This window comes from Pipra filicauda, unplaced genomic scaffold (assembly GCF_003945595.2).
Source record: "Pipra filicauda isolate LSUMZ 115617 unplaced genomic scaffold, ASM394559v2 scaffold274_size1021923_pilon, whole genome shotgun sequence".
NCBI lineage: Eukaryota > Metazoa > Chordata > Aves > Passeriformes > Pipridae > Pipra > Pipra filicauda.
The window spans coordinates 969,520-994,423 of record NW_024104392.1 but is presented as its reverse complement, the minus strand read 5'-3'; the positions used below and the strand labels follow the sequence as shown (position 1 = coordinate 994,423).

Here is a 24,904-nt window from a genome sequence, read left to right as displayed (position 1 = left end):
TTCCTACATGCCTGCTCTCTTCTCAGGTTCCTCCCTAAGCAGCCACTGAGAGCAGGAGCACCACGTCTCTGCTCTGACCTGGTTCAACTCTTCCCATGTGACATTCCATGTGGGACAGCTGCTCTCCAACAATAGCAGGGGTCAGGAAGGAACATTCCTGCAAAAGTCCATCAGCCAGGCCACGTAGGACTGCACATCATGTTCCCAGCCCAGGTGAAAGGGGAGTTCTGCTCAGGGGAAGGGATTCCAGGCAGGTAGGGAGGCTCACACAGACCTGGAGCAGTGGGACTGCCATGGACAGGCACAGAGAGGGGACAGGGCACTGACTCCCTGACCGACCTTGGCACTCAGCACATGGGGATGGTGTTTGCCTTTCCCTCAGGGACTCAGTCAGACCCAAGTGGTTGTGGGTGCCCCCTGTGTGTTCTGGACAAAGCACCCTGTTGTTCAGTGTCCAACCAGGTGTCCACAAACACCCTGTCCCTTCAGCCAGTGCCACTCAGGCTGTGTGACCTCACGGTTGCGTTTGCAGAGCTGACAGTACATGACATCACTTCATCTTCTTCTTTCCCCTCAGAATTATGGGTTGGAGACTGAAAACCTGAGGACTCTGTCTCACAAGCTGAATGCCTCAGCCAAAAACCTTCAGAACTTTATCACGGGTAGGAGGAGGAGTGGCCACTACGACGGCAGAGCCTCCAGACGGCTGCCAAATGATTTCCTTACCTCTGTAGTTGACCTGATTGGTGCTGCCAAGAACTTGCTCGCCTGGCTGGACAGGTAATTAACTGTTCCTCAACCCCTTACGTGTGAGAAAAATTCTTTGGGGAGTTCTGCATTTGTTCTTTCTTCGTCTCTTATGCTCTTTTATTCTAATATTCAAACGGCGGGGCTGGAATTTCAGCTCTAAATTTTATTTTACAGATTTCTCAAATATCGGAGGCAAAATTTAGTCCCCTTGTCTTTCAGGCAAGTGTTAATGTTTGCTCTTTCAGCTGGATTTTGTGTGAAATGAATACTTCTGTGCCATTCCAAGGTGACATCTCACTGCTGCAAGTGGCAACGCCACTGGAAATTTCAGAGTGAAGGGCAAGGAAGAAAAGCTTGTAGAGTCTGAACTGTCTTTCAGGCATGGAAAAGACACAAAAACCTGGAGCTAAGCAAGCCAATTAAGAATATTCAAAATAAATTACAGTACTTGCTTAGTCTGAAAATTAAATTTTCTTATTAGGGTTTTTGTCAAGAGTAGGCTTGGTGTGTTAGATACAGTTATGTTGGTTAATGTTGAGCAATCAGGCACTGTTTTTTTAAATTTGGGAATTCAGAATTTGATGAAAAGTATCTCTCTGACTGTGGCAAGACAGAAAGCAAAACATAAAATAGCATCAGAACATTTCAGGTTTGTTTTTCTTTGAAGTTACAGCAGTGAATAGCTTTATCTTGAATCTGAATGCTCTGGAACTAATAAATGGCACCTTAAAAATCACAGTGAGAGTGAATCACCCTCCTTTACAGGATTTGTATAATCCTGGTGACATCTTCCTAACCTAATGCCAGCAGTCATATTCTCTCAGGCTATGACCTTGTCAGTTCTTGTGAATTCAAATGGGGTCAGATTCAGCTGGAGTTTGGAAAGCCTGAAGAAAATCCGAGCGTGCAGGAAGCTGTTGGTGACTAAGTAAGCATTGCTTTGCTCCCTGAAAGAAGGTGCTGATTGCTGCTGAAGAGTGATGTCATGCTGCAAAAGCCATATTTTAATGAGCAGTACAAAGGGAATCTGGGCTGCTTAGAGTTATTTAAAAAATCCTATTTCTACTCTCCATAAGAATGAAAACTTCTGGTGTTCTGGCCAAAATCCAGTTTACATCCTGCCTACGTTTGTCATATTTCAAAGGCATATATTACAAAAGTTGTGTAACTTGCTGCTGGAGATTATAATTTGGTGTTCCATATTTCTGTGGTGTAAAACTGATCTCTGTGTGAAATATATCTGCTTATGCTGTAATCAGGAGTTAAACTCCCTAATGCTGTATCAACCTGCCCTTCCCCTGTCACAGGTCTCCGTTTGTCAGCGTGACAGAATATTCACTGCTGAAAAACAACATTGTCCAACTGTGCCTGGAACTCACAACCATTGTGCAACAGGTAGGAGGAGTTGTCTTCTGCTCTGAGTCCTCTTCACAGCTCTGCTGAAAAACTGCAATAGCAAAAACAGCTGAGCTTTTACATCCCTAGAAAAGCTGTTATAGCATATATTCCCATTTCCTGGGAGTGACAGGAAAAATTTTGGTGATCCTCATACACCTGGAGAGATTGAAGGACAGTGTGAAGTTAATCCACTTTGCTGTTGAGTAGACAATTTCGTGTCAGGTTATCTCCCACCATGCAGTGTTACACAAAAAGCCACAGTGGGAAATGGCTTAACTGCTGCTAACAGGTTATTGCAGATTAAAATATGAATGATCCAGAATCTTTCAGGGACAAGGTCTTTAAATACATACAAATATATCCTGGACCTGTACTGTGGCTTCTTCACTGAAAGGAGAGCCAGTTACATGGAAGTTGTTTAGTGATGAACGTTAAATATTCATAACATTAAACAACCCAAATAAGGAACAAATAAGCAGTATTATCATCACTGGCATTAATTAATTGTGATATGGCACAGCCCACAGGCACATGAAATTAATTTATCTGGTCTGTAGTTCTATATGGTATATAAATAACAATAGCCTCTAACAGTGTCTGCCCCTGCAGTAAGACAAGGGGTGACACACAGGTACAGAAAGACTGAGTGTAAATTAGTTTTACAAATATTTACAGTGAGCTTCTCCCCCTGTGAGTGAATACAAATATCGATGAGACAGAAGAGTGTTATTGGAATACGTGGAGAGAACAGGAATGGGCTGTCCTGGAATGAAGTAAAAGAGAAAGATGAAAGAGTTGTAGGGGGGCAAACAAGAATCAAGCTTAGCTAAAGCTCAGCTCTGTGAGGACCTTAAGCTGACCCTGCCTCCTGTCCAGAGGACTCTGCCTCTGTCCTGTGCTGGCACAGTTTTCCATGTAACCTCACAGCAGACCAACCATAGAATTCATTTCATTTCAGAAGCTTTTTGGAGTAGGAACACTCTGAAAACTTTTTTCCCCTCCTCTTCAAATTTATTTCAGTTCTTGGAGAAAAAGAACTAAGGCTGACAAATATGCCATTGTACTTTGCACAACTATCCTTAATTTATAGTATTCAGCTTTATTCCTTTTGGAAATTGTGTCCTTTATGCATTTTTGCAGTGCAAGACAATGATCCTTTTTGTCTTTTCTTAGTTTAAAAATTCCTATGTCTGCATTTAATTATTTATGTATCTTTATTAAGCTTTCTCCTACAAGGTGTTTATAGCACGAGGCTATTTTTGATTTACAGACTAAGCAAAAAGACCTTCTCTACAGTATAAAAAGTTTGGATTCTGATCCCACCCTTCAGCTGATATTGCACTTTGTTTGTGTGAGTTTGATTTTTCCCTGTGGTCTGGGTGAAAAAAAGTGTAATTTTGGATTGCTGTCTCCATTTCTGTCGTTCATGCCCCTGCTTTTGGCAGATGAAATTCTGTTCTCCTCTGCCAGCAATAGTTTGGTTCTCTATTTTTTCCAGTTCTTCAGCTCCAGTCCCAAAGCTGTCCTTCTTTTGACAACTTGAAACCAATCTTTTACCATAAACTCCAAGATCTTCCAAGATGAAAAATGCTTAGTTAGTACTTCAGGTTGGCTACAAATCAGGTTTTGTCTTTGCCTTATCTTCTTGTCAGATCTGGGTTGTTTGATAGATGTCTATTAAGACCTTTTTACAGTGTATTAAACTTAGCATCAGACAGAGCTGATAAAACCAACTCAGTCATAGAGAGACAGTTTTGCTGTTAGTAAATCTGAAGAAAATTGATCTTAATGTGTGAAAGCAGAAATGTGTCACCTAAGCCAGAACTGCAGTCTCAACTGTAGCTGAAATATGAACTGAAAGGCATAACTAATACAAACCTGGGTCTCAGATCCTTTCAGATAATCCTTGTTTTGTGAATGATATGCATTTTAAACACCTAATTCAGCCAGTGTGAAAGCAGCAGTCGAGGCTACCCATTAGGCACATTAAGTGAGGAATGTCTTCAACATGTAGAGTTGTTTTGTGTAAAATGAACAGGCTTTGTGTGCATAACTCACAGCTGCCACTCCAGGTGAACTTCCTTCTAAACTGGGGACATGACTCTGGAACCTTATTTTAACATAGATATCGCTTATGAATCTTCATGTACTGAATGATGTGAGTGACATACCCTTAGATCTAAGCAGACAGTAGCTTTTTTGGCTTCTAGGTCATGTTCTTTCTCTGTGTGAGTGTGAAGATGAGATCATTCAAAAATTTTATTTTTATGTATTATTATTTACATACTATGCAAATGCTATGATTGTTTATGCTTGTTTATCTGTAAACAGCATCTTCTCCTACTGGTTATAAGAAAACTGATTTTTATTCTCTTAATTTAGGGGAGTTTTATAGCTCCATTAAGTACTCCATTTATGCTTGGAAATGTAATTTATTCTACTCAGTTTTCTCAACCTCTTTGATCACCTCCCCTAAACTACTATAAAAGAATAGCACCATGCAGAGAACTGCAGAGACATCCTGATTTTGAGGTGCAATGTCCCATCAAAATGTGTTTATATTAGTATGCAAAAAAGCATGTTAGAACAGAGTCTTGAAACTTTTCAGCTCTCAGTTGGATTAATTTTGAAATACAGCTCTAGTTTAAAGGTACACTTTTTGCTCTGGAAAGGAATCCACCAGACTAACTTCCCCGAATTTGGATTTGCTCCTGCTTTAGCACCAAGACTTCCCTGAGGGAAAGTCAACTGGAATAACTGGGACAAAATAGGTTTCCACTTTTGTTCATAAAATGTAGCCATTGGTTAATGTTTTGTTGAGTAGAAAGAGTTCAGCAGTTCTAGTGAAAGTTGGGTTTCTAACCATTTTTTCCTGATCGTGTCAACGATGTTTAAACCTGAGATAGATGCTTTTGATACACCATTAACCTGCCTGAACAACCATCCTCTCAACAAAAAGTGTGTTTCCAAAGGACATCAGCACAACTCAGCCTAACTTTTTTCCAACAAAAGCCAAACAAAATTTGGCCTGTTCTTTATTAATATTTAATTAACCTCACTGAGATAAATTCAGGGATCATATTATCAATTTTTACCCAGTTTTTAGTCAAATACAGTGCGTTTAGGATGAAGGTTTTTTTAAAGTTGTCTTGTTTGCACTGCAACTGATAGAAATTGTTGTTTCTTAGTAGTTTCCTGTACGTGGTGTAACTTTTAAATTAGCCTCCCCTGAGCAGGCACTTGGACCAGATAACCTCCAGAGGTCCCTTCCACTTGAATTATCCTGTGATTCAGCAACTGCCATGAAAAATGTGGGTGCTATTTTCAGGTTGAACTTTGCAGACTTCAGCTTTCAGCCCCTCGATCTTATTTTGCTTGCATTTGCTAAAGAACATGTTGTTATCCAACATCTGTTCACTCTTTTCTAAATATAGATTATGATCAAGTCTCTACCTTAATTAATTCAGGTAAAATAAGTTGCTTTGGTGCATTTACCATTGTTATCTTTGCCTAATTTCGGAGTAACCTCTTTCTTTTTAACGGGAGAATTTCAGAAGTGTTTCATTTTATGTGTGTAAGCAATATATCTTTAAATATCACTCTGTCATATCCACGCCTCCAAGGCTGATGTAGGACTTTACTGCAGTGTTATCTTGGGAAATGCCAGTCAACTGGCAAACACCACAAAGTTTTAAGTTCCCTTCCAAGCTGCTGCTTTACAGGGTCTCTCTTTCTTTTTAGTAGTCGACTTGACTCACGCTGCTTTATTGTACTAAGTTAATGAACTAAGTATTTTACATATTTTTATGTGTAGTTAACTGTCCTCGAGACTCGCCATAAAACATTCTTTATGGCATCTGCAAATTTCTGTAGTACTTGCAGTTTTTTCTTTCGGAATTAGAAATTATAATTTCGAACACAGCGTGGGTGAGCACGAGTCCTCCTGACCTTTTCTCTTCATGAATATTCAAAAAGAGCTGTTTCACTTTATCAGAGTGATGAAGGTGTACTGTACCTTTGAAAGGTAGGGTGTTCAGGACAGAGCAGAACTTGGCTTGTTTGCAGTACTGCTGCTGTGACTGGTTTTGTAATTCCTGTATTTTTTTCCTTTTGCAGAGGGGAAATAGAACACAGCTTCTAATTTTTTTACGATTATTTTAAAACTCTGAGAAGAAATATTTTTATTGTATCATCTTGTTACTGGAGGATGTAGAAAGAATACGACCATAACTGTTATTTATTTTCTAAGAAAAATAGATCAACATTCTATAAATGGTAGCCCTGGAAGATTATTTTTTAATGAGATCCCTAGTGCATTGCTATGTATCAGAGAGAAATAAATCAGAAGAATATTGTGACCTACATATCTTAATGTTTTAGTATAATATTGCAAGTGCTTTTAACCTCTCAGTTAAACTAGTCTGATGTATTTAAAAGAAAAAAAGTCAATATGCATCTATTTTGGAAGGAATCCCAAAGCCATTAACATTTTTCATGCTAATGTAATCTTGAATGTGCAACATAAGTACAGCTAACATTAATTCTGCTCTACAAAACAGTAAAATTTCAGTTTGACTATACATAAGTCTTCTATTCTTTGACCTGAAGTAATTAAGTTTGTTCAGAATGAAGCTCATATTGTATTTCTAGTGCAGAAATTAAAGGAATAATTTAGAAAGGAACATTAGCTCTGAAGTCAAGCTGGAAGCCCTGCTGTGATCATTTTGTTCTCTTGGTGCAAGGAGGGTTAAAAGGAGATGGTGGATGTGCTGTTTGAAGTGTGTAAAACTTGTAGGAAAAACTGCCTTGGGCATTGTCAACCAAACTGAGTAATTGAATTCTTTTTTGTGCTCTAGAAAATAACAGTATGAATACAGAAGAAACATCAAAGGGATACTTGACCATGAAATGCTAATATAAATTCTTCTGTGTTCCTTGGTGCTCACAATCTTCTGATTTTAACTTTCTTGTTCCCTAGCAATTTTTTTAAGCTGCGCTCACTTAGAAATTAATTTCTCCACAGAAGCACCAAAACAAAAATTGACTTTAGAGCTGAGGGTGTGACAGTTCCCTGTGCCCGGGCTGAGGGCTTGGATAGACTGGAGCTGCTCAGCAGTGGCCTCAGATGGGATCAGGGACGACATCCTCAAAGTGTGGCACCCAAGGAAGAAGGTCTGGGATCTGGATAAGGATTTGGGATGCTGAACAAGGGGAGCAGAGAACTGCCAGGCAGCTCCCATTTCTTTGGCAGAGTGTCTCCAGCCCAAACTGACCATACACTGACCTGCTCCTGGAGTGCACGGAGTGAGGATGTTGGAATTGTGTCATAGGAAGGTGAAGCAATTAACTGTTGCTAACATATTAAAATCCAGGAAAGAGGAAATCTTGAGAACTAAGGAATCTTAAGTTACTTGAAGGGATCTTTCAGGTATACCACAGTTAAATTTTACTTGAAAACTTATTCAGGGAAATAAAACCCAAATAAACGAGACAGGTTTTTTGACTCGTCGTATCCTCATCCTTATAAACACGTCCTGAAATCCATATCTGGCTTTGTACAAAGCTTTTTTCAATGTGGCATAGCCCTTGGAGAAGCATTTAACAATTCCCCAGCATAATTTGTGCTTTTAGGCGTTAATTCACTTAAATGTAAATAATCTGTGCCAGCATAGCATTACAAACAAGATCCCTGAGCCAAACACGACCCCGGTGAGATGAGGCTCCTGCCCTCAGCACGTTGCTCCTTCCCTCCCTCCCAGGGTCTGGGACTCCCACCAACTACTGGGGTGGGGGTCAGCCTTTCTGGGATACCTCGGGAACATTTTCTCCTCGGATTTTGTGACAGAAATTCCCTCTTTGCTGACAGACGGGAGCTGCTGGTGCTCCCTGGGTAGGGCAGAGGGAGCCTACCCAGGGCTGGGGCTGCTGTCAGAGGACACCGAGGTTCTGAGGGGCTCTATCCTCATCTCACCGTGCCTGGAAGAGTTATTTTCCATATTTCCCTTTTTATTTTCCGTTTTACTGAAGTATAGCTTGAGATTTGAAGTGTTGACTGGCAGGAGGAGGTGGGGGCAGAGCTGCCTCAGTTTATCTGGGCTCTCTCTTGCCACCATGCCATGGCTGTGCCCTGTTTTCCAGAGGGCTGTACTGAGGGACTTTTCAAACATTAATAAGCAATAGAGGCAGCAGATCTCTTTTAACAATTTGTATGGTTGTTTGATGAAGGAAAATCAACATTCTAGCCCCTGTAATATCACTATATCAAAAGCCAAGGTAAGGGTGTGGTGATGCTGCAGTTATGGACTGGTAAGATTGATTATTCTTAAAATGATAGCTAAAATAGGAAAATGATTATTTCAAAAGTTACAACTTTTAAGCTAACTAAGAGGTTCATCAGGGATATTGAAGAAATAGTTAACAGCATAAAGCCTTCTTTTATTTCTTAGCAGGAAATTTCATGTGATGTTCATTAATTGGTTTTGTTCTGTTTTACCACAGGATTGTACAGTGTATGAAACAGAAAATAAAATTCTTCATGTGGTAAGTAATTCTGCTTTGGTATTCTCTAATCTTACCCTGTATGCTTTAATGATTAAAAAAGAAAAAAGGCTACTCTAGGAAAATGAAATTCCTTATTATTTGACTTAATTTCTGACGAATTGTGTCAGTGGCTAAAAGCCAAAGTTCCCTGCAGTATTGCTGTCTGTTATACCTACAGTTAATTGCATACATAATCATTGTTCTTAGGTTGCTTTGGAAGCTTCACAGTATTCTTACCAGTGTTATAGTCTTACTGGGATTGCTGGTGTGGAATTCCAGCCCTCAGAGCCACAGACCTGGTGCATCACTGGTTGTCAGACTGAGCACTTTGTGCCTTCAATGCTCAAAAAATCTGGTGACAAAGGGGAATGGAAGAATCTTATTCAAGATTATTGATTAGATATTAGCCTTTAACTTCAAATACTTCATGTATTCCTGATACCAGCACTGAAAACCTGTCCTGACACTGAGATAGAGTTAAAGCCTGTGGTGAAAGGGAACTCTCAAAGGATTTACAAGTTCAGATAAGCTTTTGACAAGCTCTGCCCAAGTGCCTGACTTGTTTTTTTTTTTTTTAGTCTTTTACACATACTCTGCTTCCAGCAGGGATTAAAATTTTTCATAAAACATTGATGTGCTGCTAAATTCAGAAAGCATGCAGTGACTTTCAGGGGGAAAAAAAAAAAGCTTACTATTGCAAACCTGAGTCTGCAAAGAACTTTTAAAAGCACCTGATATCTTTTGGAATTTGGAATGCATATATGTACATACATACACACACATACATCTTTTAGTCCACAATTCTAACTGAGTAGGACTTCTAGAAATACACATTTAGCAGGAATGTTACTTTTGACTTTTCTGCCTGTTCTGAATGGAAGCCTACAAAGATAGAAAAGAGAAAAGTTTCCATTTTTAAGTATTCCATAGACTCAGCAGTGAAAGAGTGATAAACCTTGGGGAGCCTGGATCCCAAGGTAGTAGAATTCCTTTTAACCTGAGCAAAATCACCTGAAACAACCTGAACATCTCAGAGAACCCAGGCTCTGAGAATCAACCCCTTTAGCATTGTAACTCTTGGTGAAATGAGAAGAATCACTATTTTTCTCACACCATCTTAAAAGAAAAAAAATTACTTAAAGGATACTGAATTCAAGAATAAGATTTGCGAATTGTTCTTTTTTTTTTTTATGGTCACTTTATTCCTAAAAATCAAACCCAGAGTTATAAAAAATACTCAAGGAAAATAATTGTGATGTTTTAAAGTAAAATTTTACAGTTGTAAGAGATAGAATCTCTGACTTTTAAACACCACATGGCATTTTGTTTTATTTCTGAAATAAAACAAAGATTCTGTTCTTGTCATGGCCCGTGGAAAGAAATGTAATAAATGGTTTTAGGTGTTGGATGGTCTGTAAAACATGTGGGAAGTTCCTCTGCAACTGAACTTTCTGAAGGAACCATTTTTGTTTGAGATGTTCCTAAGTTCACTTGGCATCTCCATGGGTTTGGAACTAGTACACAAGACTTTGGTCCCTTCTGGTATTTTTATGCCAAAAATATTTCAGTATATGCTAATGTATCCTCTGATGTTGCCAGTGCCACACCAAACAATGTTTCCTGAGCCTGTGGTTTATTCAGGAATTCTGCTCTGTTGCTCCCATTTATACAGTCTCAGCATTATTTGCATTATTTACATCTGGTTTCAGTCCCCTATTGAACTACTTTACCAGCAAATTGGTATTTTTAATTAGTCTAATACAATTTTTTTAAATATTTTCCTACATAGATTTTTGTTGACTTTTGGAATCATGAGGAGATCTTAAAGATTCCCAGAATTAATTTCATAGAATCATATGATCATAAATGGTTTGGGCAGGAAGGGACCTTAAAGATCATCTCAGTCCAGCCCCCTGCCCTGGGCATCGACACTTTCCATCAGACCAGGCTGCTTTGATTGAAAAGTTCTTTGTTGCTTCTTTCCAGAAAAAGTATTTGCATGAGACAACTCTGAAGTTTTATAACATTGCATCAGAAAATAGAAAGTGTTCTCTCTGGGATTTATTCTGCATCTAGTCTGTATGCATGCCCTTGAATTTTAAGGCATAAGAGAAGTTTCAGTTGGAAATCATAGTAATATTTTGATAGAGCAATAATCCAAAAGCTGGGTGAAAGGTTGTGCTTAGAGACAGGGGCAGCCACCAGTTCCTCTGTGGAAGGGCAGCTCTGTCCATTTTTTGAGCCACAAGTTTCTCCATCTCAGATGGGAGAAAACAGGACCTAAAGTTTTGTTTCAGGGCTCTGGCCCAAAGCTGAACTGTTTGAAATAATTCTGTTCCTGGTGACCTCTAACTGCAGCCACACACACACCTGACTGGGGTGCTTTGCATCCTGCAGCTGCTGCAAAATGCAGATGCCACGTCCAGTACTCCAGAACTGCCCTTGGATTTCCACATGAGTAACTGCACAGTGAAGGGAAACATGGCCTATAAATTCAGGCAGTTAACTTATTCGTTGTGACAACTTTATTTGTTTAACTTATATGTATAGTGTCAAATGAGATATTAGAAAGCCTCATGCTTTTGCAAATGCCTGAAATAAAACTTCCCTTAAGGGATTTCACTAGACTTTGCTATAATTAGGAAAAAATGAGAGTATAATCCCCAAAGGAAAATAGATGCACAGCTTCAACTGGAAACCCATTCTGAAATTCATCTAAATGAATGCTTTCGTATCAGGTTCAAGCATTTTTAGGTATAGTCGTTTGGAAGGAATGCTTTAAGCAACACGTGGAAATTTGGGAATAAATCTTTACATGTGAGTGTTCTCTGGAACAGCTCAGCTCCTCTCTGATCCTTGGACTTTGCTTTGATGGATGGGTTCAATCTGTCAGACCCACTGTCACCATCTATGCAATGGGCCATGCAAGGTGTTTGTGTGGATTGGCATTTAGATTTTGAGATCTTTAGCTGGAAGGCAGGATAAAATAAAATTATTGCATAGTTGGAGTGATCTGGAATATCAGTTAAAGGATGTGTTCAAAGATGCATAAGGATTTTACTTCAGGAAATGGATTAACTAAGGCACTTCTCTGTCAGTGTAATTTTTAACAAAGGAAAAATTTTCCAAGTTGTAGAGCAGAATTCACTTAATTTTCACAGTAGGGATGATCTCATCATTTGGGAGCCAAAATAGGTTATTCAGTTGGTGCATAAGACATTTCTTTTTACATATTTCACTTGAATTCCATTGTATTTAGAATCATACATTACAAACACAGATAAAATAAAGCTCATTGGATTTGGGGTTTTTTTTTGGAGTGGAGTTGGAGTGGAGAAGATATTTTAGAGATGTTCTCAGTGCACAGTGAAACCTTTTCAGCAGAACTGTACATACATGTACATTTGCTTGACATTTATGGATGTTTTCTGTTCCCTTTACCTCTTGTTCTTGACTTTCATACCCTTGTAGTTTTTAGGGTGCTAAGAATTAAAATGGTCTGTTTATTCTCAATTAGGATAAGAATTTTGCTGGTAGTTTCCAGTTTAATACAAGGAATTACATTGACTTGTTTTTCTTTGTAGTGTAAAACCTTGTCTGGGATTTGTGACCACATCATTTCGCTCTCATCTGATTCTCTGGTGTCACAGTCAGCACATCTTGAGGTAGTTCATCTCACCAGCATCATGCCCAGTGAGGGGCTGGTAAGTAGCAAAGCAGTTTAAAGTTTAACTCTTAGAATACACCACACAAGCCTCAGTTCCTCAGGGTGGTTTGTTTTTCTTGAATTTATCAAGAAATCAAAATGTATTTTTAAGCAGTGTTCTTTTTTAGTAAGCTGAATCAAATTTCTAAAGGTAATTTAATTGACATTTAGCTGAATAAAGGGATTGTATTTTATATATTTTTAATTAAAACCTGTTTTATCCAGGGCTTCATATGCGACTGGTGACTGTGTGAGCAGCTAAAGAAAAGTTCTTGTCCTTTGATAGCCCTATTGCAGCTTTTGGAATGTACTGAAATAATCCCCAAATACAAAGATATACAAATAAAATTAACTAAATGTCCTTAACGAAATGAATGACATTTAACCATTTGAATGACATCTAATCATTTGAAAATGATCAGGGGAAGGTTTGTTTCTTGGACTTGCATAAAAATAGTTCCACGATCAGCTGAAACAAACTTTCAGAAGTAGCAGCCCAGAAGCAAAATAAATCCCTTTAGTTTGTAAACTGTTCACTGAGCAGCCTGGTCAGGTGTCCCCTGCACATCCCAGCTGCTCTGGGTTAGTGATGGGTCACAGCACCGAAATGTTCTGCAGAGATGAGTTTCGGAATTATTTGGCTACAGCTTTTGAATATTCATGGACTGTATTTTTTTTGGACAATGGATTTTTGCGAAGTTTTAGTGCTCAGTTGGCAAAGGTTTCTGTCTCCCCTCGATAGTCCCTCACGTTACAACCATTCATTCTGCTGTAGGAGGATAAGGATTGTGCTTGGGAACCTAAGATCCTAATAAAAGCTGGAATTTAAGGTGGCACTGCAGGCACTGGATGTTCTTGCACGTTCTCCTCAAGAGCCAGGCTGCTTTTCCCAGTACAACCTCTTAGCCTGTCTTCAGCTGCCTTCTCAGAAGTTTTTTAATTTCTTCCTTTTCCCTACAAGAGGAATGTTCATTCTGGAGGAAGCAGTTGGAGGAGCAAAAAAGGGAGAAGGGGGTAGAAAAATTGGCATCTATAAGGCTTATCTGCAGAAAATTCCATAACTGACAAATTCAAATCCATTTGAGTGCCACTGCACACAGTGTGGCACATTTCCTGCTTGTCATTCAGCGTGATTTACAGATTTATTTTAAATTTCTGCCAGTTGAGACGTTTTGTATTATTTCAACATCTTCCTCTTTGTTCTGACATTGAATAGTGACGAACATCATATGCAAATCCTGTCAAAGTTACAAGGGCATAATTATTCTGAGGTATGCATATTAATTTGGGAATGATGTATTTTAATAACATGCGGGTGAGGGTTGTGTGACTGCACAAGTTTACTTTATCCTTAGACTGATTTAGTCAATAAAGAACATTCCCCAGCATAAAGCACATTTCATTTTTATTCTGTGCCATCTCAGATGCTCAGCCCAGTGTGTAATCCTGAACATGGACATAATTTGCTTGCTGTGCTGCTGCATCTTAATGGACAAATATGTTCCATTTATGGCTCAGTTTCCCCTCTACCCCGATTTCTGGGTTAGTGCAGGGGTATCCAGGAACTACAGGTCGGTGTATTTGCAGCTCCTGAAGTAAATATGCTGTAAATCTCAGTGGTTTTGACTTGCATTAAGAGTCCCACACCCAGCACTCTGCTTCTCTAGATGGCTTTCCTTTCTGTGCACAGATGTGATGTATTTCTGCTGGACTAATTAGAGGAAAGTTCGTTATCAGTGCTGAAGAGAACATGAACACAGAGTGGATGTATTTTCCTCAGAGATGATGGAGCACAATAAGCAGGGCTTGGCACTGCTGGTGCTTCCCATCCAGTGGTGGCTCTAGATCTAGGGCAGAGTGGAGGCTGGGGAAGGACAGAAGGAGTGGAACCAGCTCCAAAAATAACATGTCCTATGGGAAACTGAAAATGTAATGGTGTGCAGGCTGAGACAGGGGTCTGCCAGGAGTCCTTGGGTGTGACAGGTTTATGTTCTAATGAACTGACCATAAAGTGTTGGAGTGTGATTTAAACCTTCAAGGCAGGAGTGACCACGGTGAGAGATGTTGACTGTGCTGGTGTGGCCTGTTGTGTGGTTCACATTTTTCCTAAATCCCCCTTTTCTCTGGCAGAACATCCCCTGTGCTGTGCTGATGGTGAGGGCTGGATGGACTCTCTCTGGGTGGAAGAACCACTGTGTAGTTCTCCATCCTCAGTGAGCCAACAACAGGGCAGTGAGTGGGCACTGCTGACAGAGGACACGAGACAAATACTGCAATCAAAATTGCCTGACAATTTATCTTTTTTTTCCCCCCTTTTTTCCCTTAGATGAAGTGAAATCACAGTGAATGACTGAGTTTTCTGTGCCTAATTGTGAAGGCTCTATAACGTGTTAGGTTGGAAAGTTCCTTGTACTCAGTTTTGCTGACGCTGTGTTCTGTTTAGAAGAAAATATGAAAAAGGACTATAAATGGGAATAAAAGAAAAATCATGTGAAAAGGAAAAGAAAACATTAATCAGAATCAAATATAGAACACAGTAATGAATTACAAATGGCTTTCTCATGATTGTATAGCAGATTTTTTCCACAGGATCTCTGCTCCATTCAAGAGAAAAATGAGCGCTATTCAGTGAATGGAAAGTATTCAGAGTTCCATTTTTATCCTTATCATTCAGTGTAGGGGTTGAGGCCTGATTTACCACACTTCAGCTAAGCTCTGCATTCCCTGGAGTTACTAATTTCATCGTGAGTTGGTTTATCTACTTTTTATATGGCCTTACTGAGTGCTTCACAGACACTAATTAATTCATCCTCCCAACACGCTTGTGAAAAGGATACTGTAATTTGAGTTTTACAGGTAGGAATCTAACACAGCAATTTGTGTCAAAATCACCAAAAATCTGCTTTTCAAGAACAGCTTAGTGTATAATTTTTCAGAACATTTGTTACCTTCGTAGCATGGTTTAAAACAATCTCTCTTGGGTTTAAGCGTAGCTAAGATTTCCACAGTTCCTGAGAACAGGGTTCACACAGGGTTGGCACCTAGAAAATGAACACAATTGTTCACCACTGGTGAAAAATGGGTTGTAAATGACTCAGATTTATGCAAATTCAGTTATCTGGGGTGATATTCAGTTGACTTAATTACGAGTCTTTCACTATTTTCAAAACTCCATTTGCAAAATTTTTATTATGTGCCTTTTAATTCTACACCAAACGAGCCAGGAATCCTATGGACATTGTACAAGCTCCCACATAAAGGGAATTAATTTCCAGGTCCAAGTCCATGCGGTTCCTGCACAGAGTCAGGACTCCTGTGGAGCAGTGTCTGTGTGTTTAATTGTGTAAATAAATTCGGGATCACAAAGCATTTTCACAAAGGGACTTTAGGTCTTTGGAATGTGTATCTTCAGTTTGAGCATTTCTGACTTTCTGTTCGTGCTTTTACGACCTTAAAGTCAATTTTTTCCCCCCCTCTCCAAAATACCTTCCTTTCCAGTTTGCTTTACTAAAACACCACCTTATCTCCTGCCTTGCCCCTCTCTGCTGGCATTTTCATGGCAGTTTGCTGGGCAAAAGGATCTGCACTGGGGAACACAGGCTGTAGGTTCCGTTCCAAGCCCTGATGGCTGTGTTTGCATCCTGATCTCTGCAGGCATTTGTTGGCCTCCAGGAACACACTGGGTTTTTTTTTCCTCTGTCTTCCCATCTCTTCCCAAACTGTACCAGTTCCTCCTTTCCCCCCTTTAGCCACTGAATCGTCCGTGGCAAATAATTTTCTGTTTCATTTTAAAGTAACTTTAAAGACTGTAAACCACTTTTTCTTCTGGACTGAAGTAGTGTGTATGGTAATACCATTTATATCTGAAGTGATCAGCCTGAATAAGGTGTCTGGAAGGCAAAGCTTTGTTTCAAACTGTCAATTTGACAAATTTCAAGTAAATTCCTGTACTAAAAAGGTGTTACATTGTGAGAATCACTGTTTGCTCCGACAGAGCATGCACACTCAAATTTGTAGGAAATAGAATAAAATAATGATCTATGAAAATTCCTTTCCCACTTTAAATTTCCTGGCATCATGGGTCCACATTAAGAAACAAGCCCTTGAGTCAGGAGTTTGTGTTACTGTTGGCAGCTCCTGAGCTTGCTGCTAAATTGGAGGGTGAGAGGAGGTGAAAAAGGCTGTGAGAACCTCACCATCAATCACCTCAGACCAAGGCCAGAGCCAGCTGTGGAGCACTTTTAACATTAGATAAACAGGCAGAGTTTTATTTGAGATGGTGGATATAGAGATTTTCCATAGGATGAGATCACTGAATGCTTTTTGAGGTTTGGGGCTTTTTTCCCCTCCTGCTCTTGGATGATCAGGGATTGTGTGGAGTGGGAGATTATTTTATTTTTTTTTTTGTATCACAGCCAGTATTATTTTGGACTAAACTTTTTTTTTTAATCTTCTGAACTTGATGTGCTGTCCATATATTTAAAGATACTTCTGTGTAACATGCAGCTTTAATCTGCTTTGATGAGATTAATGATTCCTCTTACGCAGGAGATTCTAAACAGGGGGGCAGTTGAGGTTTTATGGTTTGGGTTTGTATCTTCTGATGTCTGAGGAATGTTTTGCTTCTTTCCTTCTGGAATGCAGGAGCACTTTTATTCCTCTTCCTTTCACTTACTTAGTTGTTCTCTCTTGTGTCTGAGCTTCCTACTGCTGATAGAAACAGTGTAATCTGACACAATTTAATTAAGATGTACATTTATATCCATGGCTTCGTTAACTTTTCTGCAGAGGGAACTTTTCCTGTTTCATTTTTAAGAATTTAAGGAAAGCAAAGATTGTGGGAATAAACATTTTCGTAAAACCAGCTGTGTATAATTGGGAAAAAAAATCCAACAAACAGATTTTTAATGTGGTGTTCTGTCATATTCCAACAAATAAGTGGTATGCAAACATGAATCATCTGATAATAGTTCATTGATACCCAAGAATGAGTAATGGCCAACAGTTGGAAGTGTTGGAAAAACTAGCCAGAAATGCTCATCCTAGGAGAGTTTATTCTTACTAAATTCAGAACTCTTCAAGTGTTGTCTGAAATATCCACAACTTAACCTGGGAATAAATGCTGTCACTTAAAAATACACTGCTGTCATTATATCCTGGTTAATTAACCAGATGACTCTGCAAGAAATTTTTCAAGGAAATTCCCCTGACAAATGGAATGTTTTCTGGGGGAAAGTCTCTTCAAAATGGGATTTTGAATGGCTGATGCCTCCCCATATGCTTTCAAAGGTCAGATTTTAATTAAAAACTTTTAATTCACTTTGTCACTAGGGGACAGCAACAGAGTTACTCAGGAACAGTGAGGTTCTTGATGTGATGCCTGTGAAACACTTCCTTATTCTGTAATACCTTTCATAGATCAGCATCCTTCTTCAGAGTTTCCTGTCTGAGGACTACCATAATTATTGTTAAAGAGCAACTGTTTATTTCTAACCCATTAATTGTCGGGGAATCTGAGCCACCCTCCCACTGTGAGGGATAATCCTCCACCCTTGCCCAGAGATAAGGGGTCTAGCTTGTCATTGTTCTGTGCTCTGAGACCACCAGTGGAATTCCAGAAGAAACCAGAGGGAATAAAAAAAGGGGAGATGAGTAATTTTGAAAAAGGACTCCAGTAAAAGTCTCCTTCTAAGGGTAGAAAATAGACCAGTATGTTATGGGGACAGAAGGGGCAAAAGGACTTAATTGGGAGGGGGGACATGGAGGGATGTGGGAGACAACAGGAAAAAACCTCATTTCCCACTGAAGATCTCCCACAGCCTAATGGATTCCAAGGTTCCAGAAGTTCCTCTGTTTATGTGTTTTTTGTCTGTGAAAACCACTGACAAAAGGTTCTTCTTGTTTAGTCTTAGCCCGGTGTTTTTGCTGTCTTATGACTGAAACCTATGAAATAGTTTGCAAACAGTTTGTGTAAAAGGTTATATGAGAATAATTAGTTTACAAGAGAATATCTCAATTTCCATCAGACTTTATAACAGAAATGATTAGGATCAAAATAGCAGATATGTGGATGCTCTTTTAATTAATTACCGTACCAGTTAATTAAAGGTTCTGCTTATGTAAAAATAGTGGAATCACAGACAGGTTTGGGTTGGAAGGGACCTTAAAGCTCATCTCATTCCAGCCCCCTGCCATGGGCAGGGACACCTCCCACTAGACCAGGGTACTCAGCCTGACCTCAAACACCTCCAAATTACAGAATGTGACTCTCTTGAATTTGCTGCATCAATGTGAGTGCTTTGAGCCACAGGTAAAAGAGAAAATCATTTTAAACCAAAGAAATGCCCCCAACAGTCCCAGCTGTGTCAGCAGTTGTCACAGCAGGATCTGGGCTTGGGAAAAAGAGGGTTTTGGTTCAATTCCTCAGCTGCAGCATTACATCAGGATTTGCCCAGAACTTATATTAGCTGACAAAATTTTTCAAACCTTTTTTTTTTTTTTAGGTTTATTAACCTTAAAAAATGCTTACATAAGTGGAAACAGAATGAAACCATGATGAACATAAAGACAGCCAATAGCCCATTAAATGGAAAGAAAGGTCCAGCTCTTTTGCCTAATGTAGCCCACGAATACTTGCCTGCTTTTTCAGGGGTCACAGAATTAACAGCTCATTAAATGACTAATTTTTGCAGTTTTTGCTGTTCCTTATAAGCCAGAACAGATAATTTTGATTTTTCACAGGAAATTTGATGAAAGCGATCCCCTTAAAACCTTTTGTTTATATCCACCAACTACTTTGTGTATATATATATATATATGAGCAAATTAAATTTTTGAAGTGTACAATATGTAGGTGTAATATATATCTATTTTATATAAGTTGCATTCTCAACTACATGAAGTAAAAAAAAAAAAATACAACAATTTTTTATTTTTTTACACAGAATAATCTTTCCAGGTTTTCAGGTAACAGAGATGTCAAGGGGATACTCTGCTCCTATAATGGTCAAAAAGAAACAAGCTCATTATCTTTCTTTTGGGAAAATAAGGATGAAAGCTCTGTCTAAGATAATTTGCAGGCTATGAGTCATTCACTAAAATTGTTTATTTTTTTATATATTCTTAAATTTTAATAGCTGAGATGAAAGAGCAGATAGCAAAAATGTAGGGTAATTCTTAGTCATTAGTCAGGTTTTATGCCTCTCAGATGGCATATGTTAAGAGATAAAATTGTAATTTGATTTTTTCCAAAAATACACAGAGATTAACAAGAGGCTAAGAACTTCAGGAAGAAATAGGGGGTCAAATTTAGTGAAAAGTTTAGCACTGTGTCCTCTTTTGGCCTCAAAAATCTTACTGTGTTGGTTTGTTGAGTGGGAAATGAATCTTGTCAAAGCAAGTAGGATGTCAGAGCTGTGATATCAAATTTGATATTAAAAGTGTGGCTGGAAATGTGCTATTGAGGTCTCCCATGTGCTAAAAGAACAGCCTCCCTTGGTGTGGGCAGCAATGTTGTGTAACATTCCAGCTAAAAGTTCACTCTGGAAACCCAGCATAAGACAAACTGGAGGGATTAAATATCTATTTATGGCTTATATGGAGACTCCACATCCCATTCTCCATGAGAACCTTCCCAGTTTTTCAGGATCTGGTGCTCTTGTTTCTGTCTTCGAGATGGCAAAGAGAAAGAACCAGGTGTTTGTCAGTGACTGCTGAAGGTACCACAGAGACACTGGAATGGCAAACGCTGATAAAATTAAACCATCTCTGGAGCAGAATATCCTGGAAGACTCACCACAAATTGTTTCTTCCAAATAATCATGTTTTATGAAAGTGATTTAAAGGCTTGCTAGATTTAATTTGGACATCTTTGGTTTTTACAAATGAAGTAGTTTATAAAGCAGACTCATTAAAGAAAATATCTTGTCATGAGGAGTAAAATCTAAAATGGAGTTTCTTATGCAGCAGAGTTAAGCAGCCTTATCAGGTTTAGCCAGTCTTTATTTTAAAGATTTAAATAAATTTAAAACTTGCTGAAGTGGGTTTACATTAAGGTAGAAGTCACTTTTACTGATGATGAATAATCCAAACAGATGCAGCAAGAGCAGGTTTCTCAAACCTTGTCCAGTCAAGACCTGACCTTCTCCAAGTCAGTGATTCCACAGCCTTGCCAGCCTGTTCCAGTGTTTTATTATCCTCATGATAAAACTGAAAAATAAAAATTCTTTAACTCAGTTCCAACTTGTGTCCCTTGTTTCTCATCCTCCCACTTTTGGGAAGGGTTTGGCTCCATCTCCTATTTAGTCCTTCAGTTCAGGTAGATGCAGAGAGCAATATAATCTGAACTTCATAGTTTTTTAACTTTGGGGTTTTGGGGAAAGGACTGGGGGTGGTGTTTGTGTGAACACCTCACCCAAAGTTCTTCATTAGCATTCAGGAATCTTGGAACTGATTTCTCTGAACAAAATGTTCTGCCTTGTTGCTGGGGGCTCTAAGCTTGGGTTTTGACAGCGCAAGGTGAGGCAGAATTACTGAAAGGGCAATAAATCAGCAGTACAATGTACCAATTAGATTAATTAGTCTGCAAGATGTGATGGAATAACCACGGTACATGGAGCTGTGAAGCTCTGACCTCCCTCCTGAGACACAGGCACACCAGCAATTGAGGCTCCTGACACTGAAGGCTCTTTGTGTGTGCACAGCTCCCCAGATCCCCACCCTGCCTGCCTCTCTTTATCTTGTCAGTCACCTCCTTGAAGCAGAATTCTTGCTGGACTAATTACAAAGTTCCTGTTAGTTCACCAAGCTCGTTTTTCTCCATAAATTGGCAATATGAGCCCTGGCTTGTGTCTTTTCTGAGTTAGGCTCTGGCTTGGTTTTTATTGGATCAGGAGCTGGCTGAAAATGGGGCATTTAAGTCTAAAAGCTCCTCCCGTTCATGCTCTCGGTGTCAACTTTTCTTTCATGTCACTGGGACTAAAAAGAGGTCCTGTTAAATATTTCAGGTGCTGCATAGGCACCCTTTATGCTGATGCTCAGTGTTCAATTCTGTCCACAAACTCTGGAATAAAATAAAAGCATTAAGGGAGAAAACAATGCCATGTATAATGGCCTTCATATATATATGTTTGTTCAACTTAGATTTGCAAATGTTAATTGACCACCATTCCTTCCAGTCTGTTCAAATGTTATGGGCCTCAGACTGGAGTAAACCTTCTATTTGAATTATCATGCAAATGTCATGTATTTGTTTCCCACAAACATTAATTATCCTTTCTGCTCTTTTTTCCAGGGAATGTATATCAAATCAACATACGATGGACTCCATGTAATCACAGGAACAACTGAAAATGTAAGATTCTTTATTGTAAATTACTTTTATCGTGCATACAATTATTTTCTGGGTACGTGCAGTGCATTTTGTAACATGAAGACTTGCTTTTAATCAAGCCAGTTTTTATTAATAATTTTTTTTAATGTATATATATTACTTTTGTAAAAACTGTAACCCTTGAAAACAGATATAGAAAAGTGTCTATGTTGAAATTACCTATAAACAACAATATAATAATATTAAATTCTTGAACTTCTCTCCTCAAGGGTTCTTCAAATCCACCTCCCCAACTGTATTCATGCCCACGTTCTCCCTGGCACAAATGGTTTCTGTTATACGAAATAAATTGTATTTTATATTTGCCATCATTTGTAGTAAAAAGGCAGACGCGATCAAGAAAAATGTATTAATGATCATTTTTATTGTGAGACAGCTCTGAACCAAAAGCACCCATAGATCAGTGTGAGTGATCACAGCAAAACTGAACAGTGTGACAAGAGGAGCGACGGAGCTTCTAAATATCCTCCCCGTTACTTAACGTGCAATTCATAATTAGAAATGTGAAAAAAATAAATTGACTTCAACTGCTGCAATCTAATTACTGTGACAGGCTTCATAACAAGGCCCTTCTGGTTTTCATCTAAGCTTTTAGTCACACTGTTCTCATTCAGGCTCGGGGCTGTTTAACAGGGGAGAGCTGGGGAAATGACGAGTTCAGGTTTTGTAAAGCTAATATTGAAATTTTGAACTGCTGACACTCAGGGAATGTGAAATGGGCACTGGGCAGGTGGGCAAAGATGGAAATCCTGGCTGGCCCATGTGGGTGAGCTTCATGTGTCATATTTTGTCCTCTTTGACTTCTGTATATTGAACAATATTGCATCATATGGGCTTTGGCAGTGCAAACCCATGGGAAGCCTCATGATTTGTATGTCACAATTTGGGAAGACCATTCTAATGCAAATCAAACTTAAAATTTGTTTGCTTGTTTATATTGTCACCACTGGCAACATCTAGAAGTCTTTAAATAACTGCATGTGTATCATGAGTCCTGGAAATTATGAATGATCTATCTTGATTATGTTGGACAGATTATTTTCATAGAGTGAATTACTCATGCTGTAATTAATCCAGTTTTTTACTGTAATTCTAATTAATTTCAGAAATATAATGCAGTTGGTAGGGAAAATATTTATATATTTATAATTGAAATTCACAGAAAGAGTTACTAAATTGGCAGCCACTAAAATTTTTATTTTTATTTTGACTACCAAAACTTTTTGACAGGACACCACCAGCAGAAGTTGCTCTTTTGTTTTTGCTGGAAGTGTAATCACATGTGCAGATAAACCAGCTTCAAAGACCTTTAATTTCTGGTGTTTCAGCAAATTGATTTTTCATTCCTTTTGAAGGGATAATTGACCTCAGAGCCAGCGTTTAATTAGCTCAGCCTCATCCAAGTCAGGAAAGGAGCTAAAAAGAGAAAGAGCCAGGCCTTTGCTTTTCTACCTCATGTCAGCTGAAGTTAAACAGCAGGAATGGTGGTGTTCACTGCAGTTTCCTGCTCACCTTGCTCACCATTTAAACAATCGAGTTGGTATTGATGTTGAATTCTAGAAATATTTCTGTTACATGTTTAGTCCCGTGCAAAAGAGCAGTCAGCCAAAATTCTGCCACTGAAAGGAGAAGGCAACTGTGAGCCGGGTGGTTCTTCACATCATCCTGTAAAATGTGCAGGTGAAATCCTGTTTCCTTTAGTGCAGAAGGACTCAGGTGGCAGGAGGTGACTCCAATGACCAGGGCTTAGCTCCAGGCTGGAATGACCAAAGCCCTTCTGAAAGCCAAGCTGGTGAGGAGTTGGAATGCAGCTCGTGTTGGGCACAGGGAGGTTAGGAATGGCAAACGAGCAGCAGGCCAAAGGAAAAAGCTGTGCTTGGAACAGCACCTGTGACACCCTTGGAATCGCTGTGTCAGCCACTGGCTCTTTGCCCTGTTGGCTGGGGTTTTCCTGGGTGAACAATGCCTGAGGTTTCCTGCTCTCCACAGCTGTGCTCTCTGCAGTGCCTGTTCACCAGGCAGCAGGTGCCAGTGTCCCCGAGCTCTTTGACCCCCTCAGAGAGGAGTCTCTTTGCGTTTAATTCAGAAATCACTGCAGTCATTTTCTTCCCGGTGGTAATTTGGGGGTTTTGTTGTATTGTCTCCTCTTGTCTTTGTTCCTTTTATTTGTTTATTTTACGTTTTTAATCTGCATCCACAAAAGGGAGGGGTGGGATTTTGGATGGAAGGCAGTGAAGCTGAAGAGCTCTTGCCTGTTTCCTGGAAGTCAGGATTGGTTCACACCGAGCGTCGACACATCACATTTACTTCAGATAAATCTTTCCTTCCTTGGCATTGACACCTGGCTCTTGTGCTTATTGTGTTTAACAATTTATGTTATATGCTGGCTCCAAAAGACATCCAGGCACTCAACTAAATTTTGGTAGCATAACTCCTTTCTTTGAGTAACAACTTCGACAGCATTAGAGCCAGGCCATTCTCTGTAGCCACAAGTGGCTCTTTTTCTGCTTTTCTTCTTTACCTGGACAGAGCATTTGAACTGTTATTCAAAGAGCATTTTGCTTTAAATGTTTCTGCACTGTTTGAGAAGGGACAGTGTGTCCTCTCCTCTCTCTGACCCCATATCTAGCAAGTAAACATTCAACCTTTCTACTGGTCTACTTCATTAGGAGCTAATTTCCAGTGGGATTTATCTCTCAAGGTGATGTCTCAGCTCTTTAATTCTTTCCTGGTTGTTTTCTCTTGACTGCCAAGTTGTGTACTCTGTGTCAGTAGAACACTCTTGTGAGCTCATCACAGTGCCAGCAAATTGCCTGGAATTCTCAGCTCTCTGCTCCCAAGTGTCACTGCTGATCCCCTGCACGCCCTGGCTGCTCCTCTCCTGAATGCCCTACGGATTTGTCCTACACATTTAAGAGCTGGTTTCATTAAAGCAACTAAAAATTAGTTGTTAAATAGCAGTTGGCCATGTTCGAGTGCTCTTCGATGGCTTTTAATCCACTTTAATGTGATCAGAAGAAGCTATATTTAGAATAAGGGAGTTTTGTCAGCTCAGTGATCCCAAAATTATGTGAATTGTGTATATGGTATAGTGTGTGTGTGTACATCAAATCTTTTGA

General features: G+C 39.3%; 1 protein-coding gene across 2 annotated transcripts in view; it reads left to right on the top strand.

Annotated features, from left to right (window-relative positions):
- The first annotated feature begins 153 nt into the window (after positions 1 to 153).
- Positions 154 to 24,904, top strand: part of LOC113996437 (connector enhancer of kinase suppressor of ras 2-like) — a 90,469-nt gene continuing 65,718 nt past the window's right edge. For both annotated transcript variants that reach the window (XM_039382586.1, XM_039382585.1), the window contains exons 1-6: positions 154 to 213; positions 578 to 780; positions 2,058 to 2,145; positions 8,647 to 8,688; positions 12,273 to 12,392; positions 21,687 to 21,746. In XM_039382586.1, coding sequence (XP_039238520.1) covers positions 199 to 213; positions 578 to 780; positions 2,058 to 2,145; positions 8,647 to 8,688; positions 12,273 to 12,392; positions 21,687 to 21,746 — 528 coding nt within the window. In that variant the 5' untranslated portion in view covers positions 154 to 198. The remainder of the gene's footprint in view (positions 214 to 577; positions 781 to 2,057; positions 2,146 to 8,646; positions 8,689 to 12,272; positions 12,393 to 21,686; positions 21,747 to 24,904) is intronic.